Source organism: Geotrypetes seraphini, chromosome 15, assembly GCF_902459505.1.
Source record: "Geotrypetes seraphini chromosome 15, aGeoSer1.1, whole genome shotgun sequence".
In the NCBI taxonomy this organism is placed as follows: domain Eukaryota; kingdom Metazoa; phylum Chordata; class Amphibia; order Gymnophiona; family Dermophiidae; genus Geotrypetes; species Geotrypetes seraphini.
In genome coordinates this window covers 71,371,405-71,394,893 of record NC_047098.1, presented here as the reverse complement: position 1 = coordinate 71,394,893, position 23,489 = coordinate 71,371,405, and the positions used below count along the sequence as shown (strand labels likewise).

The 23,489-nt window shown below is 41.7% G+C and overlaps 1 protein-coding gene across 5 annotated transcripts in view; it reads right to left on the bottom strand.

Annotated features, from left to right (window-relative positions):
• Window positions 1-23,489, bottom strand: part of CUX1 (cut like homeobox 1) — a 401,081-nt gene that overhangs the window by 306,735 nt on the left and 70,857 nt on the right. For all 5 annotated transcript variants that reach the window (XM_033921595.1, XM_033921599.1, XM_033921597.1 and 2 more), the window contains exon 4: window positions 16,676-16,754. In XM_033921595.1, coding sequence (XP_033777486.1) covers window positions 16,676-16,754 — 79 coding nt within the window. The remainder of the gene's footprint in view (window positions 1-16,675; window positions 16,755-23,489) is intronic.

The window sequence follows — 23,489 nt, the reverse complement described above, 5'->3', positions numbered from 1 at the left end:
AGAAGTCAACCCGGAGAGGTGGGTGGGATGTGAGAATATCTGACTGCTGTCTCCAGATAACACCTGTTATGGTAAGTAACTGTGCTTTATCCTAGGACAAGCAGGCAGCATATTCTCACATATGGGACTCCTTAGCTTACTGCAATGGGATGGAGGGCGAGTTGGCCATTAAGAGAATAAATTTTATAATACTGCTTAGCCAAAGTGATCATCTGGTTCGAAATAGGATTCTAGACAGTAATGAGAGGTGAACGTGAGAACTGAGGACCAAGTAGCTGCTTTGCAGATTCCATCAATGGGCGTGGAACACAATAATGCAACTGAAGCTGCCATAGCTCTGGACCTTATGTGCTATTACACGACCCCCGAGCTGCAACTTAGCCTGAGTATAACGAAACGAAATGAAATATAAGCTGCCAGCCATGTGGAAATAGTTCTTTTGGATACAGGGTGGCCCAATCTGTTAGGATCAAAAGAGATGAACAGTTGAGGAGATGTTCTGTGAGACTGAGTTCTTTCTAAGTAATAAGTCAAGGCTCGTTTGAAGACCAAGGTATGAAGAGCTGTTGCACCAGGATGAGAATGAGGTTTTATAAAGAAAACTGGAAGCACACCTACATTTGATGCTCACTCATGCGACGTGCAGAGGTGACAGAAATTAAAAATACCAGTCGAAGTGAGATAATTAAGATGAGGAGAAGACATTGGTTCAAATCAAGTTTCAAGTTTATTAGGACTTTATATACCGCCTATCAAGGTTATTTAAGCGGTTTTTACAATCAGGTACTCAAGCATTTTCCCTGGGTGGAGGCCTCATCAATCCAGTGAGAACAACTGTAAGATCTCAAACCACCGGAGGCGGCTTAAAAGGTGGTTTGATATTGAAAAGGCCTTTCAGAAACCTGGGAACAAGAGGATGTGCAGCCAGAGATTTATTGTTGACCTGAATATGGAAAGCACCGATAGTCAGGTGGAATCTGACTGAAGTGATATTGAGACCTGAGTTCAAGTTTAAAATTTATTCAAAAATTTTATAAACCGCCCAAACGGCCTTCTAGGCGTTGAACATTATGTTAAAAAACATATATGGGGTAACTATACATCCTTTAAAACAATAGTCATAATTCAAAACATTTAAAAAGAATACAAAAACAAACAGAAACAAAAAAGGATAGAACTACAATTTATCAAGTAAGAAAGAGATCATATAGGGAAAGGACAAAAGGGAGGGTAACAAAAAATAGATTAAAACTACGTAGCCCTAAAAAGGGAATTTAGGTCTCAAAAGCATCAAGAAAAAGAAATGTTTTTAGTTTCATTTTAAAATGGTTAAGATTTGATTCTTCCCGTAAGTGGACAGGAGTATTATTCCAAAGAGATGGCACGCTGACAGAAAAAATGGTAGACCTCATTGTATTGATAAACTTCAGAGATGGAACTGATAGCAAATTTTTAGACGTAGATCTTAAAGACTTAGAAGAACTATAGGGAATAAGAAGGTTATTGATAAATTCTGGTTGACTATTTCGTCTAATTTTAAAGGTCAGTAAAATAATTTTGTATGTGATTCTATGTTCTACCGGCAGCCAATGTGCTTTATAAAGGAGGGGAGTAACATGATCAAATTTCTTTGCGTTGAATATGATCTTCACTGCAGTGTTCTGTATAATTTGGAGTCTTATTTCTTTTTTAGTTATGCCCTTATAAAGCGCATTACAGTAATCAATACAGGAAATCACAAGGGAGTGAATCAAGATATTCAGTGAAGTGGGCTCTAACAATTGGGATATAGATCTAATCATTTGTAGCCGGTGAAAACAGTGCTGAACAACTGTGCTGATATGGAGATGATAATTGAGTTTACTGTCGAAAATTATGCCAAGTAATTTTAGGGATAACACAACTTGAAGAGATTGAGTTTTAAGTGTAATGGGAGATAAAAAGTAGAGCCCTTCTTTGTTGGGGAAAAATCATTAATTTAGACTTTTCAATGTTCAAAGAGAGCATATGTAGGTCTAACCAGGCGTTGATTTTTTCCAATTTCTTGTTTATAAGATTTATTTCAGTTAAGTCGCTTAAATCTATTGGATGAATTAATTGCACATCATCTGCATAGGCAAACATTGTAAAAGCCAATGGATTGTCCCAATGTTAAAAGGGGTGCAAGAAAAATATTAAAAAGTAAGGGAGATAAAATTGAACCCTGTGGGATACCATAATCTGTTGAAAATGGGTCTTATGTAGTTTTATTAAACATTACCTTAGAGGAACGGTCTGTAAAGAAAGATGAGAACCAATCCCAAGACCTGGTCTGTGATTCCGATGTCCTTCAGACGGGCCTGTAGGAGCTTATGATCAATTGTATCAAATGCAGACAATAAATCTAGGGAAATGAGTAAGACAGACTGGTGGTGATCGAGATGATTAGAATTTTTGTAGTAAACCCAACGAGTGAAAGTTCTGTGGAATGATATTGACGGAACCCTGCTTGGTGTGGATGTAGTACATTAGTTTGCTCAACAAAGTATGAGATTTGACGGAAAACTATTTTTTCCGTAAGCTTAGCCAAGAAAGGGGTATTTGAAATGGGTCGGTAATTTGAAACTTCATGTGCACTAATTTTGTAGTCTTTAACTATTAGGTAAATGATTGTTTCTTTCCATGCTTTTGGAAATATTCCTGTAGTTAAGCTAGAACATATCAGAATTAAAATATCTGAACCAAAGAGTGAAAAAAATCATTTCAGAAAAAGTGGAGGAATAATCTCTGATTTAGCAACTTTTATGTTTAGTGTGTTTAAGGTTCTCTATAGATCCTGGAGGGTGGGTATGTTAAATCTTGAACATTTAGACTGAGGAAGACTAGAAATTTCAGCTGGATTAAATGACGAGTTTATAGCAGAGTCATCTGAACAGAGAGAGCTTGACGGCACTTACTTTAGAAATGCAACTTCTGATCTTTTGGACTTTTGTAGTGAAATAAGACACAAGGTAATTGTACAGTCAATTGTGACTCTTTCTGCTGTGTAGTCAATGTTTTCACTATGGCATATAATACAGATGAATTTTTAGCTTTTTTTATTTGTTTAGAATAGTAATTGTTCTAAGATTTAATTATTTCAGCTTTGTAATATGAAGATTGATCCTTAAATTTGTTTAAATTTTGTAGTCTTATTATGCCGCCATTTTCTTTCTAGCGATCTTTTAATAAGGGTAAGTTGAGGACTGTACCAGGGATTTCTTTGTTTACGTAGGGGAATAGTGTAGGTGATAATGGGAACTACAGAATCCAAGAGTTTGGTAATGGAAACTTTCCAAGAAGCAACTTTCTCATCAATGGATGATTCTGATAATTCTGTTAGACTGGAAATAAAGTTAGAAGAAATAGAAGCAGCATCCAGTTTTGAATAGTCGCGAGAGGTCATTATCTTAGAACTGAGGGTAAAAACACTAGGTATAATGGAGTATGAAAAGGTAATAAGAAAATGATCAGACCAAGGAAGTTGTGTATAAGCTCAGACTTGGAATTGGTCTTTTAATAGTTTTGGAATAAGTACCATATCTAAAATATGCCCTGCATTATGAGTAGGACAGGTTAACAAAAGTTGAAGATTTAAATTGTCAAGAAGAGTTAAAATATCTGAAGTAAGAGTGTTATTTTTGTCATCAAAATGAATATTAAAATCTCCTAAAATAATGAGGTTAGAAACTGAAGTACAGAACTCAAAAATAGCAGAATGAAGTAAAGTTAGTGTTTGGCTATTAACAGGAGTGGGAAGATAAATAATAATAATAATAACAGCTTATATACCGCAATACCGTGAAGTTCTATGCGGTTTACAAAAGATTAAGCAAAGGTACAAAGGTACAAATTGACTGACTTCAAGAGGGGAAGAAGAAAGAGAAGTAATTAGACAGGAAATTCATTGTTGAGGAGAAAAGTGATCAAAAGGACAGTAGGTAAAGCAGTAAGTAATCCAAAGAGTGGTGAGATTTTAACCTAAATTGAATAAATTCCAAGATATTACTAGGAGAAGAAAATTCTAATTTAGAGAGTAAGGAATCCCGATGGATTATTCCCAAACCACCTCCTTTATTTCCTTTTCAATGGTTAAACTGATACCCATAGCCTGGGGGACATGCATAGGCAAGGTAACTTTCATCCCCCTTCAGTTAACCATGTTTCAGTGATACATAAAATATCAAAGTTGTTCTGAATCACTATATCTTGAAGCAGATGGTACTTAGTTTTTAATGAACGAACATTGATTAATCCAACCTTTAGTGCCTTAGCATGTAAAAAGAGCAAGTGGGTAGAGGGAGTTAGATGAATTAAATTAGATTTCTGATAAGCGAGGGAACCAGCTCCTTAGGAGAGGGGAAGAGGACGGTGACCACAATGGACCGGAATTTGCATATTAGAAGATATCCTATTGGGAGTACAATTAAACAACACTGTTGTAGCTAAAATAAAAATATTTGGCAAAATAAACATGAATAAAGGCCATGCTATAAAGCTGAAATTGGAGAAGCATTTAGGAGACGCACAAAGGAGTGAAATTAGGAGTAGGACCTGCTCCTTAAGCTCGCTCCTTTGGTGAACGCCTTTGCAGCGTGTGCTGCAATCTGGCCCAATTTATAAAACATGTACTGACACGTACACTTTGTGGGCGGGGTCAGAGTCGCCGCCACTCTACGGCAGCGGGAAGGAGAGGAGCAGACCTTGAAAGAACTGTAAAAACAAAATTTAAAAGGATTTAGCCACTAAAAGAGTCCCAAATCCCGAAATTAAAGCTATTTTCACTAAGATAGTCCCCAAGCCAGAAATAAGAACTGTTAATAACACTCACGGAACTTAGGTTTAAAGTGCATCAGACCGGAAAAATTCATCAGTAAAGTGCAATCAGGTAGGAATAATTCAATGGTAAAGTGCAGTAGTTTAAGGTGCAGCAGTATAAAATTAGTAAAATGATCTTCAATAAAAAGTGCGCCGCAAGCTGGCCCAATTTATAAAACATGTACCAGCACATACACTTTGTGGAGGGGGTCAGAGTCGCCACTGCTCTACAGCGGCGGGAAGGAAAAGTGAAGAAGATATTTCAACACTGAAGATATGGGGAAGGATAAAGCATCAAGATGCTGTAGGTCACACCATGCTGAAAACCATGCCCACATCTGTTGGTAGAACTGCCGTGTGGATGCAGCTAAAATGAGTCTAACAGGATCAGAGAGATCAGCATCTGCTGAGGTCAAGCTGAAAGATAGCAAGTTGTCAGGTATAGATTGGGATGCAAAAGAGTACTTTGACTCTGAGTGAGAAGTAATGGAAAGACCTGCAGGGTTATTGGATCTTTGACTGTGAGCTGAATTAGCAAGGAGAACCACGGTTGTCTGGGCCACCAAGGAGGTACGAGTATCATGGTGGTCAGCTCTTGAGTGAGTATGATCAGCGTTTTGAGTATGAGTGGAACTTATCCATCCCATTCAGAAAAAAAGCATCTGCCTCCAGACGATGATGGAACAGAAATGAGGCAGTTTGTGATTGCTGGGAGGACATAAATATCTGAAGAGTCCTCTGTGAGAAAATATTCCAAAGTAAGACTTTGGCGTGGAGTATCCACTCGTGGAGTCGACAATATCTGCTGGGCTTATTAGCAAGTGTATTTTGTGTTCCTTAAACATAGACAGCTTTGAGGAAAACTTTTTGCGGAATTGCCCAATTCCAAATCTCCTCAGCTTCTTGACAGAGTCAGTCCTTCCTTGATTGTTTATGTAACACAGTGCGACTTGATTGTCAGTGAGAACAAGGGGGACAGGATTGGATATACTGTTGAAAAGTCTTTAGAGCATTCTGAATCGCTCTGAGTTCCAAGTGGGTTATGTGGAACTTCTATTCTTGAGCAGACCAGAGACCCTGTGTTCTGAGATCATTCAGGAGAGCTCCTCAAGCACACATGGAAGAGTCTGTGGTCAAAACTTTCTGATGTGGAGGCATTTGAAAGAGCAGCTCTTTGGAAAGATTTGACTAAATTATGCACCACTAAAGAGATTGAGGAAACGGATCGAGAGCTTGAGACCATTGAGATTCCAGAGATCACTGAGATGTTCTGAGGTGAACGTAAAAGGGGTAACCTGCACTGTAGATGCCATGTGACCTAATAGGATCCTCAATGGATTGACTGAGATAGATTGCAGATGATAGACTTGATTGCAAAGAGGAACTTCTTTGAGTATAGTTGTTGAGAGGGATTTCAAAAAGCTGACTTTGAACCGTAACGGTTGTCTGTAGTGCTGTGAGCTGTTAAAGCTGCTGTTATTACTACCCAGCAATTAATAAACTCTTTTGGGAAAGACACCAGGCTGAAAGGCAAAACTCTATTGAAAATGTTGAAAGTGTGTCTGCAACTGCAGTTGTAAGTCTCAGATGTCATAGATCGTTCATCTAGAATCTCTGATGATTTGGTAAAAGGGAAACTACCCCTACGGCATGTAATTGAAGTAGAGCCCGCATTTGTCAAAGAAGAAAGGCATCTGTTGAGGGTTGACAAGGTTTTACTTTGAAATGAAATATAGTAAGCATTGTTGATAATTTTAAGAACCCACCAGTGTCATCAGAAATCAACGTTGTAGACTACCTCAGATTGATTTGAGCATATGTCAGAAAAAGAGAAAAACAAAGAGAGATGCTCTTCAAAAGGCATATGAAGAAAGGCTGAGCATGTTCAGAAGGAGCTGCTGTGTGAGGTTGCTGAGGCTGTTGTTAGTTTTGCTGCTTTTGCAGCAGCAGTGCAGATGTAAAAGTATATCGCCCCTGATATGAATAGGAAGTAGACTTTGTGCTATTCAAAGCATTCCCATCCTATTCATGTTGTGGCCACCACAATGGTACGAGAGATTGTTAGCTATACTAGGTGTCTCATAGCCCCCAACATTGCAGAAGATCTAGATGACCTCTCAAAAGTATGATAGGCTCACCTTGCCATATATTTGCCAGTCTTTGAATTTGAAGATATTCTAGGTGGTGCTCTGAAGGAATATACTGCTCAAAGCCAAGCCATTTCCTTATCATTTGCTTTAGATAAATAGACACATAGAAAGTGTAAAAAAGGATTCAGGTCGCCAGCCTAGAATTTTGATAAAGGCGACGTCCAAATTTGGCCTGGACACCATAGAGATGCTGAGGCATAAACTCACATACTGGAATATTTGTTAAGGGTTGAGTCTAGCAGTAATGAGTGATATGGGCCAAGTAGAAGACTGAGTCCAGTGTTCCTGGAGCAAGCAAGATACTTAAAAGTGTGCCCCAATTTGTTCAGAGGTGTCTCAGTTAGCCTGCCATATAACGGCAACCTTGCTCTTTGGGAGACTCATCATAGCCCAAGCATGTATGAACTCAGCGTTAGGTTCATTGTCAGCTTCCAAATTAACAGGCAAGTCTGTGCCCAACTGCCAAATATATCCAAGAAAGGAAAGATCCATTGAAAAAGATTTTCTTCCAAAAGGCAGTTCTTGTAACATTTCGAAAGGAATGCCATAAGACTCAGGCTTATATAAAGTAAGCCACACAATATTTATTTATTTATTTATTTATTTATTCAATTTTCTATACCGTTCTCCCTGGGGAGCTCAGAACGGTTTTACATGCATTTATTCAGGTACTCAAGCAGTTTTCCCTTATAGTCTGATTCAAGGGTGCTATATCTATAATATCAATCTTCCAACCAGATAGTGTTGTTTTTTTTACTATCAACTGCTTTGCAACCCTATATTAGAGCAATGAGATCTGTTTGAGCTCTGAGTGGTGGCGCTGAGGATCCTGAAAAAATTATATAAAGTGCCATCTAAGTCCCATTGAAAATTTGAATTATGGAGAGGTTCATGTCTTCAAAAAAATCTTACAATGTCCTCAGTACCGATCCCAAGAAGACTATGAGGAGGATCTATGAATAACTCTTGTTCGGTGAAGAAGAATGTCAATGCTTTGAAGCAGTCAATCTCTAAGAAGATCCAATGAGAAGTAACATGATGCTCTGATGGACAGCTGATATTGGTACCCTGAAGCCTCGAGCCTCATAGTACTATGCTTAAGTGAGGCAGTACCAAGGGAGTCAACACTAGCAGCAGCATTTTGTGCAAATTAAGCATATTACCAAGCTCTTTCTAGAAGAATTCATGGAATGTCTCCCAGAAAACATGCATCAGTACCGATGGTTCAACATGCAGGTTGCCTCGGAGAGGGTTGCCTCGATGAGTGCACAGCGTAAAGGAGAAACAACCTGTAAATGAAAAACGATGACGTCGCTGATCAGTCTGCATCAAAAGATTTGATACCATTTAGACCTGCAATGCCTTAAAAAGAATGCACCGATACTTATGGATCAACAGCCGATACCATCGGTGCAGCAAGTTGTCTCAAAATGGTTGACCTCGATTGGGATGCATACCATGAGGGAGAGACAAGACGTTGAAACTTGCAATGCTAGGAAGTGTGCACCAGTACTGATGGATCAACAGTCGATACCATTGGTGCACAGCAGGTTGTCTCAAAATGGATGACCTCAATGAGGATGCATACCATGAGGGAGAGATAACCTACGAAGCTGGGGAGCGTTGGCATTGTCGATTGGTCTGCATCAAGACACTCGATGCACTTACATCAAGAGACTCTATGGTACTTGTTGGTTAGTGGATGCTTCTGAGCTGGCTCCCCCGATGCTGGAAGTTCAAAGTCGATGGCAATGCAGAGGCTTTCGATGTCGACAACTAGGAAGATCTGGCGATGTCCATGGTCACGCCAAAGAACTGCTCCTGTTAAGCTTTACGGGTCTTAAAAGAGCACGATCTTAAAGAGGAACACAGAGTACAAGTCTTGATATGAAGTCCGGGGTTTAAACTCTGAAGCCATCCATTATAAGGGTTGGTTACAGAAATAGACCGATGGCATGTACTGCCCTTCTTCAAACCCATCAAAGGTTTTGACATGGATGGAAAAATTTTCTCGGCACTATGAAATTCAATTTTGAAGCACAAAACGCGCAGAGGAAAAAAACCCGAGATACAGGGAAAAATGACAAAGATTTATCTTCTTATTTATCTTTAACGAAAGGAAATAAAACCAAAAGAAAATTACACGAAGTGGGAAGGCAACGCCAACTAAACGGAGTTCAGTCAAAAAGATACTTCTTCAATCCATGGAAAATGAAGAACTGAGGTACCTCATTCCTTTTCGGGCGGGAAGGCAATCGTGCATGTATGGTGAGGGTATTCGCGAAGCTCTTAAAATTTAAAGTGACAGTTCACTTTTCAGACTGTCCTTACCGGGCTCCATGGATGACATCTCACACGTGTGAGAATATGCTGCCTGTTTGTCCTAGGATAATACCCTTATTATCCCTGTCTCGTCAGCTCGTAACTTCAAGGAAATCTTTCACTCATTTCTCTCGTCTTCACAAATCCAACAGACCACCAAAACCTGTTTCTTTCTCTAATATATCACCAAAATACAACCCTTCCTCTCCAAGTGCACTAAGACCCTCATCTATAACCTCATCTCCTCTCACCTAGACTACTGCAACCTGCTTCTCACTGGCCTTCCACTAAACCATCTCTCTCCACTTCATTCTGTTCAGAACTCTGCTCTATGCCTCATAGTCCACCAATGTCATTATGCCCACAGTACTCTTTTCCTCAAGTCAGTTCATTAGGTCCCTATCCGTTTCTGCATACAGATCAAACTCCTCTTACTGACCTACAAGTATATTCACTCTGCAGTTCTTCCGTATAGAATACAAACATAGAAACATGATGGCAGATAAAGGCCAAATGGCCCATCTAGTCTGCCCATCTGCAGTAACCATTATCTCTCCTCTTTCCCTATACTCTGCCCAGAGAATTCCGCTCATTAAGTATATCTTTCTTATCTGTACCCTTCTTCTCTATGGCAATACCAGACTCTGTCCCTTTTAATTTGCATCAACGTATGCCTAGAACAAATTGCCTAACTCGGTATGTCAAGCTCCATCCCTGGCAGTATTAAAATTCAGACTTAAAGCCCATTTCTTTAAAGCTGCTTTCAATTCCAAATTCCAATCCACCTGCTAAGCACCCATAACTATATCATTTCCTCTTTAATTCCCCCACCTGTGCACTGTTTGAGGGGGTTTTTGTCTGATACTACCAATACATTGATGACATTTTCATGATTGGGACTGAGGGTGAAGAGACTCTCAACAATTTTACAATTCTTTCAATACAAGTAAAATTCAAAATTGATTACTTCTCAGAAAAAGTCAACTTTCTTGACATCAGTTTCTTATCAACAATGGCTACATACAAACTTCCATATGAAGGAAACTTGCAGACAAATACAGCTATCTCCACAACTCCAGCTTCCACCCCTCACATACTAAAAAAAAATCCATTATACACAGTCAAGCCACATGATAACACCGTATCTGCTCTGACTCAAGAAAAAACTGAAAACTTAAACAAAAAGGATACAACTCCTAAATCATCTCCAAAAATATTGCCGCCTACTTGAAAAACCCAGAAAAAAATCTACTACAGTAACAAGGCAGAAAACCCACAGAAAGAATCCCCTTGGTGGTAATATATAATCCAGAGCTGAAAAAAACTGAGAAACATTATAAAAGACCTACAGCCACTACTACAGGAATGAATTGCTGAAAGAAATATTCCCATCTCCACCCAGACAACCACCTAATCTAAAACAAGTTTCAAGTTTATTAAGTTTTAATATACCGACCATCGAGACATCAGGGCGGTTTACAATGTTAAAATAATAATTAAAAAGTAAAATAAATGAAAAAGAAAAAAAAAAGAGGGGAGGTGTGAACATTTATTAGACAAGTTACAGGTACAAACATGTGCTTGAGGATAAAAGGGAGAGGGAAAGTTAATAAATACATCTTTTTTTTTTAAAAAAACCCAAAAACAAAAAAAGTATAAAAGGGAGGGAAAATTGAGAGGGAATGACATTGAGGAATGGGATCGCTTCTTAAAAGCAGTTGGTGTTTAATTTTCTAGCAATTGAGAAGGAAATATTTAAGTGCCGAGGTATGCATCCTTGAATAGAAACGTTTTTAATCTGATCTTGAATTTGTCAGGAGAATTTTCAAGACGGAGTTGAAGTGGCATGGCGTTCCATAGAGTAAGAGCTACTACGGCGAAGTTTAATTTTCTAGTGAAATAAAATTCTTTGATGGAGGGAATGGTCAGAAGATTCTGATCGGCCGATCTAAGAGTCCGGGGAGAGCAAAAAGGGATGATGAATTTATCAAGAAAGGATGGGATATGTGAAAGTTTGATTTTGAAGACTAGCGTCCGAGTTTTATAGGTGATACGGTGAGTAATGGGTAACCAAAGAGCTTCGCGAAAGTGTGGGGTGACGTGATCAAATTTCCCAACCTTATAGATAAGTTTAATTGCTGTATTTTGGATAAGTTGTAGACGATCTAGTTCTTTTTGGATGATTCCATATATAAAGAGTTGCAATAGTCTAAATGAGAAATGACTAGAGAATGAACAAGGGTTGTAATTGCATCAGTGTCAAGGTGAAGGGAACACTCCCAACACAAACTCACAAAGAACAGAATGGCACACATACTGTATATACTCAAATATAAGCTGATTTTTGGGCCAATAAAATGGCCCGAAAATGGGAGGTTCTGCTTATATTCAGGTCAGCATCCATCCACTCCCCTCCCGGACCTTTTGCAGGCCTCCGCCAGGCCTGCCCTAAGACCTGTTGGTCCAGCAGTGGGCCAGGACAGGACAGAACCTTCCAACCTCCTGTCCTGGCCACCTCTAAAAACTTTTACTTCACTCCCACCTCCCCCGCGTACCTTTTAAATTCCCTGGCAATCTTGCGGTGTGCCAGGACAGGAGGGATCTCTCCCTGTCTCCTGTTCTAATTGACTGAAAACTTTTATCTCACTCATGCCTCCCAGGAGTTCCTTTCAATTCCCTGGTGGTTCAGTGGTAAATCGAGGAGTGATCTTTCCCGCACTCCTGCTTGGAGCAGAGCCACTATCTGAACTCGTGGCAGTTATTCAGCAAGCAGCTCAGCGCCGAGCAGGAATTAACCACCAGGGAATTTAAAGGTACACAGGGGAGGCAGAAAAGAGGTAAAAATGTCACTGTTGGCTGGGACAGGAGGCAGGAGGGATCCCTGCTGTCCTTGCACATCACGAGACCACCAGGGAACTCAAAAGGTATGCAGGGAAGGTGGAAGGGAAGTAAAAGTCTTTAGAGTAGACCAGGATAGCAGGCAGGAGGTATCCCTCCTTTCTCGGCCCACCCCTGGACCACCAGGTCTTACAACAGGCATGATGGAGGCCTGCAAGGCATCGGGAGGGAGGGAGATGGTACTTGGTACATTGCAGGGAGAGAGAGAGGGAGGGAGGCAGGGTTCAGAGCCTGATAGGGTAGGAAAGGAAGGAAGCTGGGAGCAGAGGGCAAGGGAGAGAGTGAGGGAGGGGGGCTGAGTGCAGAGCCTGGCAGGGCAGTACACCACTTCACCCCCTTATATTCAAGTCAACCCTTTTTTTCTCCCTTTTAGAGGGAAAAGGGCTACCTTGGCTTATATTTGGGAAGGCTTATATTCAAGTATATATGGTACTTGAATGGAAAATCATCACAAACACCCTAACTAGAGAGCTGCACGGGAACGGGGACAATGGGAATCCCGCGGGACACGCGGTCATCCCGCGGGTTCCCCATTCGGGTCACGGGGATCCCGTGGGGACGCCCCCTAGGGTCACGGGAATCCCATGGGGACGCCGCCTAGGGTCGCGGGGATCCCGTGGGGATGCCTTCGAGGGTAGCGGGGTTCCTGCGGGGCTGGATGTACTAAGTCGCGCAGCTTTTCTCCCTACCTGCTCTGCTTGCAGCACAGAGCCGAACGGAAGTCGGGAAGACTTCCGTTCGGCTCTGTGCTGCAGGCAGGGTAGGTAAGGAGGAGTAGCCTCGCGGCTCGAGTGGCTACCAAGGGAGGGGGGCGGTCCGCCCCGCCCAGGGTGCAGCACAGCTGTAAGAAGGAAATTTAGATTCGCGGTTAAGGGCAGGGAGGTTTGTCAGACCGGGGCTGTTGTCGGTCGGTCGGTCAGGGAAGTGCCACAAAAGTAAGGGGACCTGGCCGGCTGTGCTGCACCCGGGGCGGGAGAGAAGGAGGGGGAAGAAGGACGCTGAAAGCACTGGGGAAGACAAAGGGGTGGAGAAGGACGCTGAAAGGCCATGGGGAAGACGGGGGGTGGGGAAGGACACTGAAAGCATTTGTGGAAGACAGAAGAGGGAGAAGGACGCTGACAGGACATGGGGAAGATAGGGGGGGAGAAGGACGCTGAAAGCACATGGGGAAGACAAAGGGATGGAGAAGGATGCTGAAAGGACATGGGGAAGACGGGGGGTGGAGAAAGACGTTGAAAGGCCATGGGGAAGACGGGGGGGTGGAGAAGGACGCTGAAAGGCCATGGGGAAGACAGAGAGGGAGAAGGACGCTGAAAGGACATGGGGAAGACAGAGGGGGGAGAAGGACACTGAAAGGACATGGGGAAGACAGAGGGGGGAGAAGGACGCTGAAAGGACATGAGGAAGACAGAGGGGGGAGAAGGACGCTGAAAGGACATGGGGAAAACAGAGGGGGGAGAAGGACGCTGAAAGGACATGGGGAAGACAGAGGGGGGAGAAGGACGCTGACAGGACATGGGGAAGATGGGGGGGGAGAAGGACGCTGAAAGGAAATGGGGAAGACAGAGGGGGGAGAAGGACGCTGACAGGACATGGGGAAGATGGGGGGGAGAAGGACGCTGAAAGGAAATGGGGAAGAGAGAGTGGGGAGAAGATGCTGGCAGGGAAGAAGACAGAGATGCCAGACTATGGGGGGAGCGGAGGGAAGAAGATGGGTGCCAGACCAATTTGGAAGGGGGGAGAAAGGGAGAGGCACAGTAACAGAGCAAATGGAAGACGCAGAAGGAAGAGAGACAGTGGATGGAAGGAACTGAATGAGAACATGAGGAAAGCAGAAACCAGGCAACAAAGGTAGGAAAATAATTCTATTTCTTTTTTTTTGCTTCAGGATAAAGTAGTATATTAGTTGTGTTGATAAAAATTTATAAACAAAAGAGGCTCTGGTAGAAACCCGTTTACAAAGTATGTATTCTTCCCAATTAATATTTCCAAATTAATAAAGTCTTTTTGCTTATTTGTAAATGGGTTTCTACCAGAGCCTTTAATTCAGTAGCATAATTAAATGAAATAACTATTTCTGAAGTTTATAGGGACGAGCGGGGACGGAGGGGATTCCTCACGGGGACGAGCGGGGACGGAGGGGATTCCTCATGGGGACGAGCGGGGACGGAGGGGATTCCTCGCGAGGACGGGTGGGGAAGGAGGGATTCCTCATGGGAACGGGTGGGATTCCTCACGGGGACGGGTGAGACTTTGGTGGGGACGGGTGGGATTTCTGTTCCCGCGCAACTTTCTAACCCTGACTCTGTGTTCTAACATCATTACAGAAGCTCATGTAAACCGCTCTGAACTGACTCCCCAGTCATTAAGAACATAAGAATAGCTTTACTGGGTCAGACCAATGGTCCACATACTCCAGTATCCCGTCTTCATGAAGGCCAATCCAAGTCGCAAAAACCCAAAAAGTAGCAGCATTCCATGCCACTGATCCATGTCTGTCAAAACAGCAGACTATGGACTATTCCTCCAGGAACTTGTCCAAAACTTTTTAAAAACCAGCTACATGAACCGCTCATACCATATCTTCTGGCAATGCACAGAGCTTAACTATTCTATGAGTAAAAAACAATTTCCTCCTATAGGTTTTAAAAGTATTACTCTGTAATGTCATTGGGTGTCTTTGCAAATCTAGATGCACTAAAGCAGAGGTCTCCAAACTTTTCACCACGAAGGCCACATTCAGCGGGCCATAGTAAAAAAAAAAAAAAAAAAAAAAAAAAGATAAATAACTCTAGATATACGAGTTTTATTGAAAGCAGAAAATTTTATAAACTAATTACAGAGTATGTTACATTAAATCATTGTATGTTAATGACGACGAACACTACCAGCAAATTCTCATACTTTCATCACAAATTATAATAAAACCATTAATGTGAATGATGAAACTGTTTTTGTATTTTTTTAAATCTTATTAAACTGAGGTTCAAATTTTGAAACACTAATTACAAGTAGCAACTTCAAATGTATAAAATTACAATTCAGTATTAAATAAAGTTGTGAATAATATTAACATAATAAGGAATATAAATATATTTTGAACACAATTTTAATTAATGCATTTGAAATCTATCAACACCCCATGTCTTTTATTTGCGGATTCTCAGTGGAAAATTAGTCCAATTGGTGCATTTCTGCACAATTCTTCCACAGGCCGGATAGCATAGTTACTTACCGTAACAGGTGTTATCTAGGGACAGCAAGCAGATATTCTCACATGTGGGTGACGTCATCCACGGAGCCCCAGTATGGACACTTTAAAAGTACATCGCCACTTTAAGATTTCAGAAAGTTCGAGATAGCCTGCACCATGCATGCGCAAGTGCCTTCCCGCCCAACGTAGGTACGCAGCTCCTCAGCTCAGTAAGCCAGCTAAGAAGCCAACCACGGGAGGTAGGTGGGTTGTGAGAATATCTGCCAGTTGCACCTGGATAACACCTGTTACGATAAGTAACTGCTTTATCACAGGACAAGCAGGCAGCATAGTCACACTTGTGGGTAAATCCAAGCTAACCAGAAAGGGATGATGAGAGTGTTGGCCTTTAGGAAAATAAATTTTGTAATACTGACTGGCCGAACTACCCATCCTGTCTGGAAAAAGATTCCAGACAGTAATGTGAGGTGAATGTATGAACCAAAGACCAAGTAGCAGCTTTGCAGATTTCGTCAATAGGGATAGATCTAAGGCAGTGGTCTCAAACTCGCGGTCCGGAGGCCAAATGCGGCCCACCAGATACGATTTTGAGGCCCTCAGTATGTTTATCATAATCACAAAAGTAAAATAAAACAGTTTCTTGATCATGTGTCTCTTTAGCTATAAATTACAATATTATTATTAAGACTTAGCCAAAAGGAAAGATTTATAAACTATAACAGAACGATATACACGAAGCCAACCAGTTGGAAATCGTTCTTTTCGAAATAGGATGCCCCAACTTCTTCGGATCATAAGGGACAAAAAGTTGAGGAGATGTCCTATGAGCGTATCAACAAGGGATCAAAGAGGAAAAAGAACAAAGAACCAGCATGGCTCACTGTAGAGATGAAGGAAGCAATCAGAGACAAGAAAGCAGTTACTTACCGTAACAGGTGTTATCCAGGGACAGCAGGCAGATATTCTGGACACTGGGGCCACACGAAAAAAGCATTGGGGCTGCTCTAAAAATATTGGAGCAGCCCTGGGAGGTAAAACTTTAAATTTTCTTTTTTTTCACCCCATTTACATTAACAACATATTTCAAGAGACAGTAAGCCTATGCTTTATTCCATTCACTTGTTAATATAATTGAGACTAGTAATTTTGCTTTTAAAATATTTTTCCAGAATTACTTTATCAAAGATTGAAAATATACAGAAAATTACAGTACAGTGACAAATTTTTCTGAAGAAACTGAAACAATTCTGCTTACCTGGAATATCTATTAATCTCTTATAAACATTCAAGAAAGCTGCTTCTGCTTCTTTGCTTCTCTTACTCAATGCATCAATCTAAATATGATAAGAAAACCTCAGTCTTGTTAATGAATCACTTTTAAAGCAATACATCAATCATTAAAAAATAAAAGAAATTCTTTAGGGAGAAGTTTGGTGTCTGTATAGTGTACATCATTAAAAGAAAAAATAATTTCACCCTGTAAAAAAAGTGCAAATTATTTATGGCTGCTATACATTCAGCTGGGTAAAGCACTCTTACTCTGCCTCAGTACTATAAGGACAGTAATAGAGCAATCAGAGGAAATTTTCATTAGGGAATTTATATGTTTCGTGGCAGCCACTAACACACATAAGCTCCTTTCAATCTTCAGTTTTCTCTAGATCAAGACTGGATGTAGGGAATATTTAGGGAGGGAGAGAGTAAGGATGAGAGAGTGGCTGAGAGTTGATGGAGTGGAAAATTACAGAATTCTCTTTTTGGAAGTAAGCTCCTGTCCTGATGACCTTCCCCACAACAAAAGGCCTCTGCTGGTAAGTCCCTCCTATCAGTGCCCTTCTCTTCAACTGCCAGATCCAGACTCCATCCCTTCTGCCTTGCTGCACCATCTATGGCAGTGTTCAAGGCCCGTTTAAAAGCCCACCTCTTTGAGAGTTTAATAGGTATTTGATCAATTACTTATCTTTTTACTAAGCAATATACAATATAAATATAAATTCAAGGTTTCAAGGTTTCAAGGTTTATTAAATATTTGATAAATCGCTATATCTTTATACAAAGCGATGTACATTAAAATACAATTAATTAAGATAAAAACATACAATAAATATATAAACATTAGATATTGGACAGGACAGACAACAATTGGGAGGAAAGGGAGGTTAAAGTTACATATCTTATAATCAGAAACACATTTAAGGGTAAAACATTGAGGAGGTAGTAAAATTCTTGAAACGGAAAAAATTTTGACTCCTAACGCCTCTCATCTTGGGTTCTACATCCCCAACCCTATATGTCATGTTTGTCTGCCAAGTTAGATTGTAAGCTCTTCCAAGCAGGGACAGTCTATAAATGTCAAAATGTACAGCGTTGCATATGCCTTTCAGCGCTATATAAGTGAAAAGTAGTAGTAGTAATAGTAGATACAAATGTATTTTCAAAACAATGATTACATTTACTAGCACAAAGATTTGATCTAATCTAATGCTTAGTTTGGTATACTGAGATTTCAATCCAGGAAAGCTCGACTCGGTTTACAATGATTAAGTTAGGCTAGTAAAGGCATATAGAAAGTTATCAGAAAGATTTGTTTCCAAAATGATTAGTAAAGAGAATAGTTTTCAAAGGCTTACAAAAAAAAAGAAAGGGAGCCAGAACTTCTTAAACAAAGTGGAAGGTCGTTCCAGAGTTGGGTAAACTTAAAAGACAGAGATTGGCTAAGAGTCTTGATTCTTTTAATACCTTTACTAGGTGGACAGGACAGCTTGAATTGCTGGTCACCCCTTGCAAAAGAGAATTTATAAGAGTTCCAGAATATAGGGACTAGGGAAATAAAAATATCACAGAGGATTTTAAAAGTGACACAAGCACATTTGAACTGGACTCTAAAAATATACAGGGAGCCAGTGAAGATTATAAAGCAGTGGGGTCATATGATCAAACTTACACATCCCAAAAATCAATCTAGCAGCTGTGTCTGGACCAATTGTAGTCTAGTGAGACAGGTTTTAGTAATAGTAAGATAAAGAGCATTACAATAGTCGAGGTGAGAAAGAATAATCGACTGAACCAAAATAGAGAAGTGAAACTGATGAAAAAGGTGTCTGACCCTTCTCAGCATGCGTAAATTGAAAAAACATTTCTTAATCACAGAGTTGATTTGATCCTTAAAAGAAAGTGAGGAGTCGAAGAGGACTCCTAGAATCTTGGTAGAAAACTCAATTTGTAGGGAGGATCCAGAAACCAATACGACAGAACTAGGGAGACAATCCAATTTTGGGCCCAGCCACAACAGTTTCGTCTTAGACACATTCAATTTCCCAACCTCCCAACAATCATCAGATCTGAACCGAACTACCTCACGTTCTGAAAGAAACATATGACTTTCCTCTTCAACACCATACTGAACACAAAAAAAATGACCTATGAGCCTGCAAACACCTTACTACCTCAATGATACTACATACACCATCATCCACGTGACCTCGGACTAAGCTACCTCCACCATTTAACTAGCAGAATTACCCTTACAACAATACTAGTTTATCTCCTCTTATATTGTACCGTCGCTCAATCTATATTGTCATCTTTGGACTGTACTAAATTGTATCTCCTTAAATTGTACTGTTAAGCCCCCTTGAACCTTTTTAGACATAGTCTGACTCATAAATCCCAGATTAGAGTAGATTACAGGCAGTCCCAGTTTTATGAACATCTGACTTACGTCAGACTCGTACTTACAAACAGATGCCTTCAACTGACTATCCGATTTACGTCCAGCAACTCTTAACCCTTCCCCGTCCTAATGTACTTTCCTTTTTTTGTAGCTTTTCATAATAAATATTGTAGTTCTTCCATCCCTCCCTATTGTGTCTTTATAGTTTAAAAAATAAAAAAAAGTCAAGTATGTTAAAAAATTGTTTGTCTTCCCATACTCCTGATAATGTTTTAATTATTATTGTACAACGCTTAGTATCTCAGGATAAGCATTTAATCAAATAATTGAATAAACTTGAAACTTGACTCCTGTTCTACCTTTGATGTCCCAATGTGCCCCTCTCCCTCCCGAGTCTCAACACGCTCCTCTCCCTCATGCTCCCTTCCCTCCCTCCATTCTATGTCCCAAGATCATGCCCCCTTCCTCCTTCCTTTGTCAGAAGTTTGTTTTCCTTCCCTCCCGAGTCCCAATGCACCCTTCTCCCTCCCTCCCTCCATTCTGTACCCCAAGTATGTGTCTCCCCTTCAGCGGGTTTTTACCTTCTGGCCGGCTCCCTCCTCCTTCCAGCTGCAGTTGTTTCTCTGCACAAAGCCTCAGAAACGGCTCCTACGCTTGTCTGAAAGCCTTCCCTCCGATGTCAGCGGGAAAAATTCAGGCTCAATCACAGAAAGCACATAGGAACTGCTGCCGGCGGCTTTCTACAGACAAACAACTGTGGCTGGAAGGAGGAGGGAGCCGGCCAGAAGATAAATAAGTACCTGCCGGAGGGACGCACATACTTGGGGTACAGAATGGAGGGAGGGAGGGAGGGAAAGAGATGCTGAGGTGGGAGAGAACATAGAAAGGGTGAGTTAGGTGTCTAAGAGAGAGAGAAAGAGATGGTGCAAATGGGGAGATGAAGAAAAGAGAGAATTGTTGAGCATAGGGAGGAAGAGAGAATTATTGAACATGGTGGTAGAAAAGGATGGAGGTAAAGATGAATGGGGAAGAGAGAGGGTTCATAGACTAAACCACGGAATACAAAGGCGTGCGCCGACAACTGAGCGCAAGACGGTGGCGCGCGCCGAAGAAAATGACAGTTTTTAGGGGCTCCGACGGGGGGTTTTGTTGGGGAGCCCCCCCCCCACTTTACTTAATACAGATCGCGGCGGCGTTGTGGGTGGTTTGGGGGGTTGTAACCCCCTTCATTATACTGTAAACTTAACTTTTTCCCTGTTTTTAGGGAAAAAGTGAAGTTTTCAGTAAAATGTGGGGGGTTACAACCCCCCAAACCCCCCACAATGCCCCCACAACGCGGTGCGTTCTGTATAAAGTAAAGTGGGGGGTTCCCCCCCACGCCCCCCCCCCCCCCGTCGGAGCTCCTAAAACAGTTATTTTCTTCGGCGCGCACCTCCGCGCTGCGCTCAGTTGTCGGCGCACGCCTTTGTCTTCCGCGGTTTTGACCTGACACCAGAGAGAGAGACTATTGCCTCCAAAATATCTAACTACTGTCCCATTTCTAACATACCATTCCTGGCCAAAGTCACCGAAAAGATTGTGTTTTCCCAAATTTCCAACTTTTTGGAAAGTACTAAAGTACGCCACCCTAACCAAACTGCTTTTGAAAATACCACTCCACTGAATTATCACTTATTGGACTGGTTACCAACATCATATATCATTTGGACCATCATAATTCAGTAATTCTAATTTCACTGGACTTGTCCTCAGCTTTCGACACTATAGATCACATGTGCCTGGCCTTTTTATGTGGCCCACGGCAACGTTCCCAATCTTCTCCTTCTGAGCCCAATGTGTCCTCCCCTCCGCACCAGTCCGATACCACCACACCAGAAAGTCCAATCGGTTTCTTGAGTGAATCTAGCCCCAAATCTTTTCCGGAGAAAGGAAAGTGGTAAAACCAGAGGACATAATTTGAGGTTAGGGAGTGGTAGACTCAAGTGTAATATAAGGAAATTCTTCTTTAAGGAGAGGGTAGTTGATACCTGGAATGCACTCCAAAGGAGATGGTGGAGAGGAAAACAGTGACAGAGTTCAAAAAAGCGTGGGATGAATACAGAGGACCTCGAATCAGAAAATAATGGTAAATATTGAAGAACTAAGGTCAGTACTGGGCAGACTTACATGGTCTGTGTCCGTATATAGCCATTTGGTTGAGGATGGGCTAAAGTGAGCTTTGACGGAGATTTCAGTAGATGAAACCTAAGCACAGTTCCAGGCAGAGCTTTGAGTTTCTGCCCAGAAATAGCTAAAAAGAAGGAAAATTTAAATTAAATCAGTAATTTAAAGAGAGGGGATGGTTGGGCAGACTAGATGGACCATTTGAGTCTTTATCTGCAGTTATCTACATGTTATTATGATCATTCAAGACCTTTATTGAAAGAGCTTCACTGGTTCCCAGGTCGTGCTCATTTACAGTTAATCACCACCAGATTATTTGTCTTTCAGGCTGCATGAGGTAGTCACTTACTAAATCACCATATAGTTCATCTTCCCTCTATCAAATATCTCTGCAATCCAATAGAAGGAGGAACTGAAATCATCTTTGGTTTTCAAGCCATACTGCTTTGGCATAATCTGCCTACTTTTTGGAAAAGCAATTTGTTTTAGTTCACTTTTTGGAAATGTTTAAAAATTTGTTTCAAAAACATATCCATACCACTACTAGTTATTAATTGTATCGTGAGCCATACAAGATCTGAAATGTGCCGAGATTCTTTTGTGCTTTAATGTAAGCAACTTTGTAGCTTTGTAGGGAACAAGCATTTGAAAAAATACTGAGATTAGATTAAATTAGAGCTACTGAAATAGTAAATGTTTGTACAAAATTTTTACCACATGTAAGAGAGAACTTAAAAAGGAGGATGTGAGCTCTGAATTCTGATGCATGCTGTTAATTCCACAACATAGAGTAATATATATTATTTTCAGATGTCTGCCATTTTTAAAGCTATATAGTAAAAATTTATTTATGACCACAAAATTACATTTATTCGGAAGCAAGCAGTTGAGTGTCTTTAAAAAGTTAACATCTGAAGTGACTGGCAGCTCTCCAGTCACTTTTTTAAGAATCAGTACTAATGCAAAGCACAATACAGTACCCAGGCCAGCCGTGATTAATAGACATCTGAATACACTCCTTTCCCCATACACACACTTTTCATCACCCCCCCCCAAACTCCTGATCCCATAGAACATGGATTTATCCTCAAAATATCTGACTGAAATTGAATTTGACTTCTCTTTTAACTGTTCATTTCCTATGTTATGCAAGGTTGTATCCTTTTCTGCATGAACAAAACCAAACCAGCTGCTGCTTGGGAGAAAATGTGTTTTCAATTACAAAGCTGCCCTAATAATGAATCACAGTTCTACTACTCCTGTAAAAGAGCTATCTTGAATTAACCTGTAATGAGAAATCTAATTGATCAGGAGTTCAGCATTAACATAAGAAACTTTTACTCATGTAAGCAAACTGGATGACATATATGCAGCACCATTTTAGACGAGGAATTGAGACATGTCTCAAGTTTCACCAATGTACCGTATTTTCTCGCATATAACGCGCGCGTTATACGTGGTTTTTACATACCGCGCATACCCTTGCACGTTATACGCGTGAGCGCGTTGTACAAAAATTTTTTTACATAGTTCCCCCCCCCGACGTCCGATTCACCCCTACGCAGGACCGCTCGCACCCCCACCCCGAAGGACCGCTCGCACGCACCCGCATCCCCACCCCAAAGGACCGCTCGTACGCACTCCCACCCGCACCCCCACCCCCACCCTGAAGGACGCTCGCACCCCCACAGCCTCCTGACCCCCCCCATCATGTAGAAGCTCCTACCGGTGTCCTGCTGCTTCCTCTTGGCGGTCCCGACACCCGACACGATCGGGGCAAGAGGGAGCTCAAGCCCTCTTGCCCCAGCCAACCGCGGCACCCCCGACACGATCGGGGCAAGAGGGAGCTCAAGCCCTCTTGCCCCCCCGACTCCCCGACACGATCGGGGCAAAAGGGAGCCCAAGCCTTCTTGCCCCGCCGACTCCCCAACTCCCCGACAATATCGGGCCAGGAGGGAGCCCAAGTCCTCCTGGCCCTGGCGACCCCACCCCCCGCTAGTTGGTCGGGCTAGGAGGGAGCCCAAACCCTCCTGGTCACGGTGACCCCCTACCCCCAACCCGCACTACATTACGGGCAGGAGGGATCCCAGGCCCTCCTGCCCTCGACGCAAACCCGACCATGTGCCCAACCCGACCATGTGCCCAAGGCCCCGCCCCCAGGAGGGACCTAAGGCTCCCGGGCCTATTCTGATTGGCCCAGGCGCCTTAGGCCCCACCAGTAGGCGGAGCTTTG